The sequence below is a fragment of the Labrus bergylta genome, chromosome 12, assembly GCF_963930695.1.
Source record: "Labrus bergylta chromosome 12, fLabBer1.1, whole genome shotgun sequence".
Taxonomy (NCBI): domain Eukaryota; kingdom Metazoa; phylum Chordata; class Actinopteri; order Labriformes; family Labridae; genus Labrus; species Labrus bergylta.
Genome location: NC_089206.1, coordinates 14700492 through 14715181, shown reverse-complemented (window position 1 = coordinate 14715181; position 14690 = coordinate 14700492). Strand labels below are relative to the sequence as shown.

The 14690-nt window shown below is 40.9% G+C and overlaps 2 protein-coding genes across 2 annotated transcripts; both read left to right on the top strand.

Annotated features, from left to right (window-relative positions):
- Positions 1–112: 112 nt before the first annotated feature.
- On the top strand, positions 113–2932 carry lrrc23 (leucine rich repeat containing 23). Its single transcript, XM_020635137.3, has 8 exons — positions 113–615; positions 1076–1185; positions 1323–1443; positions 1551–1692; positions 1950–2080; positions 2199–2335; positions 2449–2653; positions 2749–2932. The coding sequence occupies exons 1-8, from the start codon at positions 532–534 to the stop codon at positions 2779–2781; spliced, it is 963 nt and encodes a 320-aa protein (XP_020490793.2). The 5' UTR covers positions 113–531; the 3' UTR covers positions 2782–2932.
- Positions 2933–3687: 755 nt separating this feature from the next.
- Positions 3688–13357, top strand: tktb (transketolase b). Its single transcript, XM_020635047.3, has 14 exons — positions 3688–3952; positions 6237–6354; positions 7322–7435; positions 7532–7629; positions 8540–8731; positions 10192–10319; positions 10438–10634; positions 10831–10995; positions 11203–11359; positions 11441–11571; positions 11679–11762; positions 11872–11968; positions 12092–12211; positions 12427–13357. The coding sequence occupies exons 1-14, from the start codon at positions 3846–3848 to the stop codon at positions 12597–12599; spliced, it is 1881 nt and encodes a 626-aa protein (XP_020490703.2). The 5' UTR covers positions 3688–3845; the 3' UTR covers positions 12600–13357.
- The last annotated feature ends 1333 nt before the right edge of the window (positions 13358–14690 follow it).

The following is a 14690-nucleotide window of genomic DNA, read 5'->3' as shown; positions in this document are numbered from 1 at the left end:
AAGCCACTGTGCTTAAGCAAGTCATTTCAACATTTAAACTCGACATTTCCAAAGCTGTGTGTTTGCAAACCTGTGGTTTAAAAAAAAAAAAAAAGGGATATAACGTAACTCTTCTTATGAACTTTCTATTGCAACTTTATGCAGCAATCGTATAGCTGTTTCGCACTAGCACATTCGATTGTCTCTGAAATGTGTTTTTATTTGTTTTATTTATTTGTTTTTATTAACTGTAATATTTACAGTCCATGGTTTTTGTGTGCTCATGTCAGGGAAACTAGACTGTAGGTTCCGGCTGACTAGTTCCCATGGCAACAACAAACGCGGTTGCTTGTTTGCTGGCAGGGGACTATAGACAAACCAGTTAGCTTCATAATCAGATAACTTTTTTTTATCTTAAAGTCAATATCTGGACTATTATTGTAAAGTTGCAAAGCTGCTGTCCAATAGTTCAACAGTACATCAAGCCAGTGAGTCATTATTAGCTTTAATGCATCGCAGTAGGTCGCGCTAACTAACCTGACAGTGACCAGCATGTCTGACATGGAGGAAGATTTCCTGTCCGACGTAGAAGGAGATGAAGAAACTCGACAAGATGAAGTCGGGGAGGATGAGAAGGTAGGCCTGTAACATCTGACTTAACAGCATGCAACTAAGATGTCGAGAAAGGTCATCGTGTAGGCAGTCTGGTTGTGTTGAATATTTACAGCCTGTGGTTTGTTTGGTCATGACTGAGGCTGACTCCTTCACTCAACGCGTTTTGACTAAGGCCTCATAGTCAACAGATAATTAAGACTAGAAGGGGAAATACACACAGAATTGTGTAAAGTAACCATGTTGGGGCTAGTAAGGTATTTAGCCTACATAAACCATGAAGGCTGCATTCCTAAAGCCGGTTTTCTCCAGGTTTGAACTTTATAACACTTAAGAGTAACTTACTAGAGTAACCTTTACTTTTAACTTGTAACCTGTTTCACAGACATCATGCAGGCCTACATTTTTTTTTTTTTTTTAAATCATTTATCAATCAGCACCAAATTTCTAAATTAAAATCATTTTAATGTCTTCTCTCTCGCAGGTACAGGTTTGCCATTTGACCCTAGAAACCATCAGTCAAGGTCTCTCATTACTGTGTCGCACAGGCAATGGACTTGGACATGCTTTTGTCAAAATGGACCTAAAAGACTGGTGAGGTTGCAAAAAAAAAAAAAAAAAATACTCGTAAAATTAAATTTGCCCTTGAAATTTCAATGTGAATATTCCTCGAAGTATGGCTATCGCTTGGATGTTATTTTAATTTCCTCTCTCATCCCTGTACTCCTTAGTGGACTCAATGATATAACTGCAATCAGCAGTTTAATTTACATACGTTTTCTGGATCTATCCAACAACCAGCTCACTGATCTTTCTCCTCTGGCATCTTTGACCCAGCTCCTCTGGCTGAAGGCAAGGATCGTTTTTTTTTCTTAATTCACTTCGAAAAAGGACACCTCTGAGGCCATCAGTATCACTCACTCTGATGGTTAATCTTAAATGCAACTCTACCTCTGTAGGTTGACAATAATGCTGTGGCGTCCTTCAACGGGCATCCTTTTGAACACTTGACCTACCTGCAGTGGCTGAGTATGGCAGGGAACAGGCTTACAGATATGGAGGGCCTCGTTGGCCCTGCTCTGGAGAAACTCAATCTGGCAGGTTAGTCTGTAGTTGTTGTTTTTTTTTTGTTCGATCATGTTGTGCTAATTTTGAGTTTCCTATAGTGATGTCAGTCAAATTAGAAATATTTCGTCATGTCTTTAATATTTGAAACAGGAGAAGTGGTAACAAAACTTAGCGGTGTTTTTTTTATAGCATGATGAGTGTTAATATTATTTGTTTTGTCACTCAGTCTTCGGGATGACAAACTCTCTCATCAGCAGATTTTAATACAAAATGTTTAACCTCTCTGGCAGGTAATGGTATTCAGAGACTGAATGAACTTCAAGATAGCTGTTTTGCTAACCTGGTAACTCTAGAGCTGAGGGGAAATCAGCTGGATACCACGGATGGCATCAACCTCCCCAACCTGCAGCATTTATATCTGGTAATAAAAGTTATTTGATTTGCTCAGTTGAACTAACATGCTTGGATGATTAAAGAGATTGTTTTATTATAAGTCAGAAACAAATGTGCCTGTAACTACTTTTGTTGCAACTATCCAGGCTGAAAATTCTATAAAACATCTGGAAGGTTTGGAGGGATTAGAGCGCCTCACTACCCTTCACCTGCGAGACAACCAGCTTGATACTCTGGAAGGTCTAAGCTCCAACATGAAGTGTCTCCAATACCTCAATGTCCGGTATACAGCTGCATCATATAGGACATTAGAAGTTCCATAAGTCCCCAACATCAAATCACTTGACACCAAATATGCTAAATGACATGTCTCATACTTGTGTCTCTCTCCCTCAGAGGAAATGTATTGTTAGACAAGAAAGCCATTGAGTCTCTTGGGCGTGTGTCAAAAACTCTTAAAGCTTTGGTCCTTTCTGAGAATCCTCTGATGGAAGCCACCGACTACCGTCTGAGCGTACTGATTATCCTGCCACAGCTGAAACGACTTGACAAAGATCCTGTCTCCCCTGACGAGATGACGGAGGCCTTGGCGAGAATAAAGGTGACCCTAAGGAGCATCTCATTTCTCTGTATGTCATGGGAATGCAATAATCTGCTTGTTTGCTGATTGTTCTAATGGCATGCATGTCCTTTCAGGAACTAAAAGAAGAGGAAATACCTGCGCCATAAGATTTGCAATGAAGACCAAAATGAGGAAGTGCTTGACTTCCTTGAAAAGTCAGGCTTGGTGTGATTGTGTTGTCTGAAAACAATCATAATTGTGAAAGAGCATTTTTTTTGTGGTGCTTTGCCCCAACCATAAATCAATCATTACACTAGTGTCTTGTGTCCTTCTAACACATTTGTGATCTAATTTTGTATCCGTTGACATTTTCAGATGCATATATTCCACTTGAGCAACAAAGAAATGTTTCAGAATGACTTGTGAATTAGTCATGAGGGATTACTTGAACCCTTTGTTGCAGGCCAAACAGTCCTGTGGTTCACGCTGAGTAAGGATGAGAGGGCAAAATCTGCCTCCATTTCCGTGTTGGCAGCAGTCCAGCTGAAGTTTTAAAGCGACAGTGAACGGAAAACCCATAAATAAATAGAGGTACACTTTATTCTACCGTGCTCCTTTTTAGAAGTATGCACTTAATGTCTCGTAACAGTAAATCTACATTGATAACTAATCTAAAATTGATAATATATCGCATAATCTCTATATATAGGCTATATTATCAACAAATGTTGCCACAACTAGGAATTCCTTCCAACGAACTAAAAAGACTGCGATTTGATCAAATCTACAACCTTATATGTGGGATATTCTTTCATAACCTATTTACATTATATGGTCATAAGCTGACAATTTAGCAACAATATAACTAAATGTTTATGTCGACACACTGGGCTACGTCTATTCTAATATAAAGCGGAAATGATAAGCACTAAATGAAATCATATCGGCATTTTTCCCTGTCTGAAAATAACTTGTGAAAGCTGCTACTTCTGCACAAGTTGAACCCAAAGTGTTCACCCAATGATTGGATTAGGTGGGAGTGGCTGTCACAGCAGACATAAGTCTCCCTCCTCTCTCCCCGTCCTCCTTCTCCTCGGTTGTACTTGCACTAGGTGGCTAGCTGCAGCGTAGCACAACCTTTAACTATCACACTGGGTAGTAACTGTGTAACTAAATTAACCAAATTTAACATTTCAAGCGGACGCGGCGTTCAAGGAACAACCAAGAAACCATGACTAGCTACCACAAGCCCGACGAGAAGACTCTGCAGGGACTGAAAGACGTCGCTAACAAGCTCAGGATCAACTCTATCAAGGCAACGTGTGCCTCCAACTCTGGGTGAGTTGTATAAAGTTATGCCATGTTTTAATGTTGAATAAAGAGTTGCACGCGAAGATAATACGCCATATTTTGCAACGTTACAGTAAACTAGCAACCGCACGTTATACCTGCAGGGGCCCGGATGCACGTGCTGCTGATTATCCTCACGCGGTGGACAATGTACCCACAGCAGACAGCTAGCAAGAAATTATTAATTCTGTTAAAAAAAACCAAAAAAAAAAACAATTTTATTTAAAACTCCACGGAGTCTAAATACTAAGCTAAGACTAGCTTACGCTAAAAAAAAAAATGTGTTGATATTTGTTATGCTGCTATAAAACAAATTGTGTCTGATGATATCGATGGTTTGATTGACTTTACATTTAAGGCAAGCGAGCCGAGAGTTCATGGATTCTCCTTAAGTAAACATTGAAACTCAATGAAATAGCGTTGACCTGCTTTCCCTATCTATTTAAAAATCACAGTACGAGCCTCGTAGTCAGACGACCTGGTCTAAAGTTGCAGAGCTCTGCATCCTGAAATGCTGCACAAATGTTCACATGCACACCATTTGAATCGCTCCAAAGAAATGGACAGTCAAAGGGCACCTGTGTTGTTGCTTCATCTGCCAGGTTTTGCAACCAGACTTACTACTTTCGCTTCCTTGTAGGAAATGCCACTATTAGTTGAAACAGTTCCAGGACTACATAAATAGTTGCCTTGTTGAAAGGGTGTCATTTAACAGCATGGCATATAGATTATTCTGGCTGCCCTTTGCCTTCAGAGTATTCAGTCAGGTTTATGATTGGGCAAAGCCACAAGTAACTAATGAACTATGAGACATTCCTGTGATTGAATAATTTATAGTGGATGACTGTCATTTAGCACTCTGTTGGCTGCCACATGAATCATTAAGTCTATATCTCTCCTCTTTTGTTTTAAGGGAGGACAGTTTGGACTACAATTTGTTTCCTGCTTTGTAGCTTGTCACACTTATGAGATGGTTAAACTGTTGCAAAGTTTTGTTTAATCTTTTAATTGAATAGAAACCCTAATTGTCATTAAACAATTGTAGAAATGACATCGGAAATGCTTCCCCTTAAAGTGCACAAACATACAGGCATCAACAGCTGCAAACCACTTGAATTCAAAGCAGCTTGCCACAATTCAAGGAAAAGATAAATATATATATTGCCCAGTCTGCATGTAAATATTGCAAAGATAAGAAAATATGTACTCTCAGTAGAAAAATATATGTATGGCCAGTAGGTAGTTGATTTTTGCAATTTATTTTTTAAGCAGAATCTCAGACAGAACAAATGATTGGAAAACTAAGCAAATAGTTCCAGAATATGCAGTCAAGGATCACAAGTTCTGTCAATCCCCAGGCCACTCCCTCACATAGATTGTCCCACGTACAATCCCACTGTTGAGTAAATGTGTTTTACATTTACTCCGGCATTGCATAATTTTCACCTAAAGGCAACTGTAACTTTGAAACAAAAGTGGTTTGTTGGTAAACCTGTTTTTTTTTTTGGCAGTTCCTTGTTATCGGACAAGGAAGTGGATGCATTTTTTTTCCGGGTGTCTTCACTATCAGGCATTTTCTAATCTGATACCGTTGACACCTTTTTAACAAAAGGTGTCTTCTAGTTTTGACACCCAACACTCATCACATGTTGTTCCTCATTATTTGACTGATATGGAACGTTTCACCCGGGCATCTGATTTGTTTGGGATTTCATGAATTTACTTCAGTTTATTTCTCATCAGGTTCTCACTCAACAACGGACAAGGGGTAAACAAGAGCACCCTGTATATTTTCATTTTAAAGTGAAACCATGATGTATGTATAAGATAACTGTGTGTGTACCCAGCATGGTTGAGATGATACTATTTGAAATGTAACCCACTTGGAGAAGCTGCGATGCTGTTGAGTAATGTGGGGATTTCTAAACACGTCTATCACAATATTTGGACCACAATGCATCAACTAACAGTTAAGTCTTAAGTGTGGTAACATAACTGATTTGAGTCTGTTGCAGATTAACAAACTATATGAAATGAGTGATGTTCCTAATGAAAGTGATTTTCTTAATGGACTCATTGCTTGGCCAATGTTTTATTGTGAGCGGCTCTGCTGTACTGACTGATTGTGTCACAGAAGTCCTTATTGTTGTTCAACTAAACCAAAGTGCAGTGATTCCTGAATGTAGCAACACATGCATGGTGTGAGGATGTTGTTGTTGTTTTTAAAGGCATTGAATTGTCATAAACAAAGTATCTTTTTCCCTCTCCTCAGTCACCCCACATCATGCTGCAGTGCAGCAGAGCTCATGTCTGTGCTCTTCTTCAACACCATGCGCTACAAAGCGAAGGACCCTCGCAACCAGTGTAACGACCGTTTCGTTCTCTCAAAGGTCAGTATAATCCCCTCTATTATGTAAATGTTTTTATTTCACCTTAACACCTGACTTTTGGTGATCGCTTGTCTTAAAGTACTTACTTTTTGGGGGGTGAATTTCCCCGTTACAAGACGATTTGATTCGATATTGTTCTCTAGAGCTACGATCCGATTTATTAAAATACAGAACATTTCGGTGTGATTCCAATCTGATACAAATTTGATAATGAAATCCAAATTATTTCTTTTACTTCATGGGAATGAGAAAATTTTTATAGCCAGTGTCATTTCAAGGTGGCTTCTCCTTGTGTTCATTACTTTGCTAAGAGACAAGAGAAAAGGCCTACTGTACATTGAATATTCTGTTATGTATATTATGGGAAGTCTTTAACACACAACCATACTGTCTCACTGTGACAGGTAGTTGAGACGAGAAATACAATTTGTTACCAAAGCAGAAATCTGAGTTCTTCTGTAGGCTACATACCTATTTGTAGGCTTTGTAAAACTCGGAGCACTTAAATTAGATTTATGTTTTGCCTCTTGGAGGAAGAAGTACTTTGTTTCACTATTATAAAATGATGGAACAATCTTCCTCATTTTAGTCATTTCTGTGACTGTCATGAATGTCATATTCATGTGCGAGACACAACTGTATTGTATTTGACAGTTCTTGTTTAATTGAGTTTTTAAATTGATCAACATTTATGCTAACTGGCAAGCCCCCTAAGCTCACATTACTCTAATAAAAAGTCAAAGTCTTGCAATGTTAAAGACCCTAAACGCGGTGTGCAGGATAGGAAGCAAAACCTATTTGAACTGTTTTATAACTTTGAAACCGGGTCGTTGACTGGTTCGTAGTAGTATTTTACCGATCCAGGGCTCTGTGGACCGATTAACTCGGATCTTTAAAGTTTAGATCGGTTACAGATTCGGATCAAGTATATCTTTAAACCACTATCCTTTTTCCCTCTTGCCTGTAGGGTCATGCTGCACCTGTCCTGTATGCTGCCTGGGCTGAGGCAGGTTTTGTGAAGGAGTCTGATCTGCTCAACCTGCGCAAGATTGACAGTGACCTAGAGGGCCACCCCACTCCTGTAAGTAACGCCTCCTTTCTGTTTATTCTTCCTTCGAAAACAGAAAGTGTCAAAGTGTTTAACTGGTAAATGGCTTCTTTTCTCTTTTATCACCAGAAACTGGAATTTGTTGACGTGGCTACAGGATCTCTGGGACAGGGACTCGGGGCTGCCTGTGGGATGGCCTACACTGGCAAACACTTTGACAAATCCAGGTGAGTGAGTATACAGCAGAAATGCAGTTTTATTGATCTTCAAGCTTGCATTAATCCTGCATTTGGAATACCCATGTGGAGTTGTCACAAGTGTTGGTCGGCAAGAAAATCTTCTGCGGTGTAGTAAGATTACTTAAGGGCAGGGGTTGTCTGTTCTCCAAATACTGTTTGTTTGTATTTTGTAAAGGTGGGATGTCATACATACTATGTAAACAAAGCTTGTTGAAACAATGCTGAGTCAACAACAGAGTGCAATGCCTTCTCCAGCAGACGAGGAACTGCTCGATGTTAAAGCTGTGACTCATGCTCTGTAATCAGTTTAATGGATGAACCTGTACTAGTGTAGTTGTAATTGGGTTAAATCACTCCATGACAGGAACCTGTAATGTGGCCAAAAGTTATCTGCACTGCTGACAGACAGCAGTAACACTCTAGGTAGAAAATACTGGTGTAAAATGAATGGCCCCTTTAATGCTGTCAGTTAAAGCTGTTCATCAGTACACTCTAGTCCTGATGAATTTGAAGTGCTAACTATTCACTGCCAATAATCATGAGGACATTTATAAGTCACATGGGAACCTGAAGTAGTTTGCATCTTTTTTTTTTCTTTTAAACACAGTGGAAAGGATTCACTCAATAAATCAGACTGTGACATCATATGGACACTTTGCTTGTATCAACAGTGCTAATGACTGGTATCAGTTAAGTTGACTTGTAGGGCTTCATTCAACACCAGTGGTTTATTTTGGAATGGACTCATTAATTCTGCTGTCTTGTGTTCTTTCCTTTCTCATGAGTAGAAGTCGGTCACCTCAGCTTTTTTACTTCTAGTAAAAGTGATTATTTATGTATCTGTGTGAATAATTATTAGAGACACTAAACCCCCCCCCTTTCTTACATCCTGTTGTAGTTACCGTGTGTACTGCATGATGGGTGATGGAGAGTGTTCAGAGGGCTCAGTGTGGGAGGCCATGGCCTTCGCCTCCTACTACAAGCTGGACAACTTGGTGGCGATCATGGATGTCAACAGGCTCGGTCAGAGTGAGGCGGCTCCCCTGAAGCACGACATGGAGACCTACCGCAAGCGCTGTGAAGCCTTCGGGTCAGTATTGCACTTACCCCCCCCCCCCCCCCCCCTTTTTTTTTCTTTTCTTGGAGACATTTAGACAACAATATTTCAATCAGGCGAGACAATTGAATAAAGAAAATTATTTATTACAATGAAATATGGAAATATTTCTTGACAGAAATATTTTTGGCGCTTGGACTCTATGGGGGGGTGGGCGATGTGTAGAATGACAATTCTGAACAACGGCAGAATAGATCACCCCCCCCCCATGGAGTCCAGACACTGGTGGTGGTGAAGCTGATGACTTGTTGAGAAATGATGGATGATGATTCTGCGAGATGGTGGTGTTGGGGAGGAGGAGGGGTGCATGAAACATCAGCATGAAGGAACTTAAGGGAGAGAAAGAATCATATTTAAACGGGGAGCGGAACGATGGTAGGCTGAAAATAAGGGCGTAACACCATGCCATTGGTTAGCTGAGTACCGCTGACAAGCCAGCTGATTAACCAATGACAGCGGAAACGAGAGTAAGCGTGCAAAAAAAGATGAATGAGAAAGACCCGATCGTGAAGGCAGTTATAGTCTTCCTGACTGAACTTACACTAGAGCTTTTATTTAATTACCCCTAGAGGTAAATGAGAGCCAATTTTACCATAAGGAATGAAATGATGGAAACCCTTCAAGAAATAGTTTTCTCACTAATAATTATCTGATTGTCACAAGAATTGCTCGGACATTCAGGCGTCAGGTGTGATTGACACTCGCTCTGCATCAGAGAGTTCTTGTTAAACTTTTCAGGAAAAGCCGTCACTCCCAACAACACCATTGGGTCGTTGACTAAAGTCATACAACGAAAATAGCTGCTGCAACTTATTTAATAATAAAATAAAAAAAACTGTCATATTTAATCATTTTAGCAAGTGTGAAGACGGGCAAACCTTCGGGAAGTCTCTTCTCTTCCATAGCTTTCCAAATGACTTATTTTCTGAGTTGGAGAACTATAAATTGCTGCTGTGACTTTTGGTGGTGTTGTTTTGTCCTTGTAAGCAAATTTTGGCTAGCTGGCTAATATGCTAACTAGCCAGCCCCCTTAGCTCACATTACTCTAGTAAGAGGTAAAAAGTCAAACTCAAAATCCTGCGACATCAGAGAGCCTAAACACAGTGATGGGAAGCAAAACCTCATTGAACTGGTTCATAACTTTGAAACCGGGCAATTGTTCAGATCAGTTTGTTTACTTCACTAATGATTGCCATTTTTAAAAAAAACTTCAATTCAAGCAAAATTAATTTCAAACTAATTGTTATGCCTGTATTCTGCTGGATTTAATCTCACCACTTTGGGCCTCTTTTTTTTTTTCTAGTACTACTTTCCATCACTGGTTAATGAATTTTGATGTTTAACTTGTTTGTTCAGCAGTTAATACATCCCTGTGTTTTGGGTTAATATTTGTCAGTATGTTTTGCTGTTAAATTTGAGCTATTTCTGTGCAGGTGGAACACATATGTTGTAGATGGACATGATGTGGAGGAGCTGTGCAAAGCTTTCTGGCAGGCTCAGCAGGTCAAGGACAAACCCACCTGCATTGTAGCAAAGACATTCAAGGGCAAAGGACTTAAAAGTACGTATGGTTTTTCTTATGGTAAAGATGTTCCCTTTTTTCTTTTTGGTTTTTTTTGGGTTTTTTTTTTGAGAGAGAGAGTTTGAGATCTGAGACTTTTTCTCATCCCTGGCTGTAGATATCGAGGATCTTGATAACTGGCATGGAAAGCCCATCCCAAAGGACAAGGTGGACGACATCCTGAATGACCTGCAGGCTCAGATCCAAGTCCCCAACAAGACCCTGTGCCCCGAACTGCCCAAAGACGACACAGCACCAGCAGATCTCAGCCCCATCCTGCTGCCTTCACCTCCAGCATACAAAAAGGGAGAGAAGGTACCTGTAGGAACACTTGAAGCATGTGGCCTGTGATTAAGAATTAAAGTCTGTGTTTTAGTGAGCTGATGCCCTGTCCAATGATGTCATAGCATTTGAAATAACATATCCTGTCTGCAGATTTTATTCATATTTTTATTGTTTTTTTTATTTTTTGTTGCCTAATTTAAAATCTGTCTCCCTCTCTCACTGTCAGATGGCTACAAGGCGTGCATACGGTACGGCCCTGGCCAGGCTGGGCAAGTCCAGTCAGAGAGTGGTGGCCCTTGACGGGGACACAAAGAACTCCACCTTCTCAGACACCTTCAGGAAGGCCTTCCCCGAGCGCTACATTGAGTGCTTCATTGCTGAACAGAACATGGTAAACGACCAACTTATGAAAGAGGGATAAACTTGTCTCAGTTCACACATCTTACTACCATAATCTGCTCCAACTTGGTCTAATCTGTTACTATTAATTCTCAAAGCATGATAATCCCATCCTCACACTGCTGCTTTGGTCCAGTTTACGTGCCCTTCTGCTGCTAACATTATCCCCTGACACTGATGTCTTTGCTTCATGCTACAGGTAGGAGTGGCCATCGGCTGTGCCACCAGAGATCGCACTGTTGCGTTTGCCAGCACCTTTTCTGCCTTCTTGGCTCGAGCATATGACCAGATCCGTATGGGAGCCATCTCCCAGACGAATGTCAACCTGGTGGGGTCCCACTGCGGAGTGTCCATCGGTAAGCTTTTTGCTGAAACGACACCAGTTTTCATATAAGCAGACTATGCCCTGTCCCTAACTGATCTTGTGCCCTTTTCAGGTGAGGACGGCCCTTCACAGATGGCCCTAGAGGACTTGGCCATGTTCCGCGCTATCCCAACATGCACTGTGTTTTACCCCAGTGATGCAGTATCCACTGAGAGAGCTGTGGAGCTGTCAGCTAACACCAAGGTTGATAAACGGCTTGTTCTAGGATTTTTTTTATTTTCCACTGTTATGTTTCCCGAAAAGGGGCTCACAACGTCCTCGTGTTTTAAACATTTTCACTATGTTCTCAGGGCATCTGTTTCATCCGCACCAGTAGACCGGAGACTGCAGTCATCTATTCTCCAGATGAGAAGTTTGAAGTGGGCGTTGCCAAGGTAATGATCAATCGCATGATTTCCCACGTGCTCATCTTTGGGTATAAATTGCTGTTGGAAATGGACACCAGAAAAATTGTCATCTATGAACAAAAGTGTGTTCTTACAGGTGGTTCGCCAGTCCGACAGCGATCAGGTGACTGTTGTTGGTGCTGGTATCACTCTGCATGAGGCCCTGGCTGCTGCTGACATGCTGGCCAGTGAAGGTAAACTCACATTGCCCTCTAGTGGATAGAAAAAAGCATTGAGGCCTAAAAGTCATAGCCATACTCGACTCCACTGTTATGTAATCTGGGGGATTCATTCCATGTTCAATCAAATTTCTGTAGGGAAGAACATTCGTGTGATTGACCCCTTCACCATCAAGCCCCTTGACGCCGCTACTATTCTGGAGAGTGCCAGAGCTACAGGGGGAAAGATCATCACTGTGGAGGACCACTACAAGGAGGGTGGGTTGTTTTCTGTTGATCAGCTTGAGTTTCTGTAGGGATTAACTGACTATGTTCAAAGAGGTAGCTTTTTGTTGTGTCAATGTGTTATTAATGTACAAGGGTCTAATAAGAGCTAACCAACCAGTCTGTAGTTTAATCTACTACTCTACAAATAAGACTTGCACATTGATGAATTTTCGTCCTCTCTAATGGTCTGCCCCCCCTCCTCACAGGTGGTCTTGGTGAAGCAGTGCTGTCCGCAGTGGGGAGTGAGCCCAGCATTGTTGTAACCCGGATGGCAGTGAGCGGCGTTCCCCGCAGCGGGAAGCCCCAAGAGCTTCTCGACATATTCGGTATCAGCGCTAAGCACATTGCTGATGCTGTGCGTCAGACCTTTGCGAACTAAGGACTGCACACGGGATCCTCCGCTTCCTGCTCTGTTGCATTACAACCATCTTTCGGTCCACCGTGCAGCTACCTGACATGATCACATGAAGACCTGTAGATCTGTTAACTTTTCTGAAGTGCCATCTTTATGGCATCACTCAAGTGCAGTGTTCTTCCGCTGTATTCTTATTGCAAAGAGATATCAATATAAGTGCAGTGTTGTTGAAGCCTGTTGTTTTACTATTTCTCCCTCTTGCACACCTTCTTCTCCCTGTGGTTTCTTCTGAGTCTGTAACATTCCTTCTCTGGTACAAAATGTTGTCCTGCAAATTGCCCAACCAAAATTCCAACATATGATAATAAAGTTGGATTAAAATCTGTGCCAGCAGCTCATCTAGGTTCTGGTCTATTGTGAACTGTCAGGCCATGACTTAGTTCATCATTCCAGCATTACCCGTCACATTCCTTTCCACCATGCCCAATGTTTTTCTCCCTCAGCTAGTGTTCCTAATTCACTTTTCCTTAAAACTGTTACTGTTTGGCATTAATATCATGTTCTAAATCCTCATTTTTAGTTTAAACTCACAGCTTTTAGCACTTAGCTGTGTTAGAAAACATTTTCTTTAACCTCTGTGTGTAAATCACTTTAGTTATAAACGGTTTGAACATTCCTCTGGTGATTCAGGCCACACAGCATCACACTTTGTTACTGATGTTCCAGGTCACCAGTGTCATCCTGTCATAGCTGTGTTGTGCTAAATAAAAAAAGTAACCAAATTCAATTGTCTTTGTTTGTTTTACCTGACGAGCTTTGTAACCTGGCTCTATGTTGAGTGTTCTTAGTTAGTCCACATCCTCCACCCTGGTCAGTATACTGGCATGCTTTTGTAATGCTGCTGGTATAGACCACCTCGTAAGCCCCTTGTGAAAGACATGGTAAAATAAACATGGAAATTATTATTATTTCATGGATAAATTAATTAAAAGAATATGGACCCATTTAAAAAAAATAATAATAATAATTCCCAGCTTTTACAATCAAAATGACACCAATATCTAGCCTTGAAATGGTGCATCCATTCTGCCCTCCCCCTGACTTTGAGCCATCACAAGGGGGTTGTAGTTTACTCTTATGCAGTATAAGATTTCCAGAATAAAAAGTCACAATGTCAATGTCACATTTGTGCCACTAATGGGAATAGCTCTCTTAAAAACTACAGTGAAATATCTCCAGTTATCATGATGTCAAATCTTTTTTTTCAGTTTTGTTTAAGAAAAGTCTTAGCTTAGCTTACTTAATGTGTAAGTAGCAGCTGTTGGCTTGCTTACCCACTGAAGATGGTGATCATGCTAAACGCCCAAAACATGTTGGGAACAAGCTAAAAGCACCACTGTTCATAGGTAAACCTTGACAGCTGCTGACATGGCTGGAGACTTTAAATTGCTGTGTTTAAAATGTTTGCTGCATGTGGCTTTTACAGATACATGTCAAACATGTTGTAGAGCTGTAAGTGGCCACACTGTCTGGGATATCTTCTATTCTGAGTTGGAGCAGTTGTGCTAAGATGGACCTGAAGGAGAATGCTGTGTTTTTATACGTTGGGTGACTCGTAGGCTTGTGCACTCTTCTGAGCTGTGGAAATTGTTAATTCAGGGTGTTGTCTGACTGAGGTTTAGGAAGGGGTTGAATGTGGTCAGTGGATTACTGCATGTTCCTGTCAACATTAAAATGAATAGTCTCTGGACACATCACTGTTTAACTTGGAATAGCACATCAAGAACTGAGTGTTTCAGTATTGAATGTTAAAATTCTCCAAAATACCATTTGGGATATGTTTGGATTTTGCGGTTGTCTCTGTGTTATCAGGTGAGCTCCAGGCGCAGAAATAAACATCTAATTATTCCATTTTATTCACTTTATTCATTTCATAAGAAATGTATATATAAGTAATCTTGATTATCACAAATCTGCATTTCATCTGCATTTTCATTGTGTGTGTGTGCGCGTGCGTGCGTGCGTGCGTGCGTGCGTGCGTGCGTGCGTGTTTGAGGGTCTGTCAGCAGGTTTCACCCAGCTGTGAAAATCCCAGTTTGGCTCGGTGGCACCTGC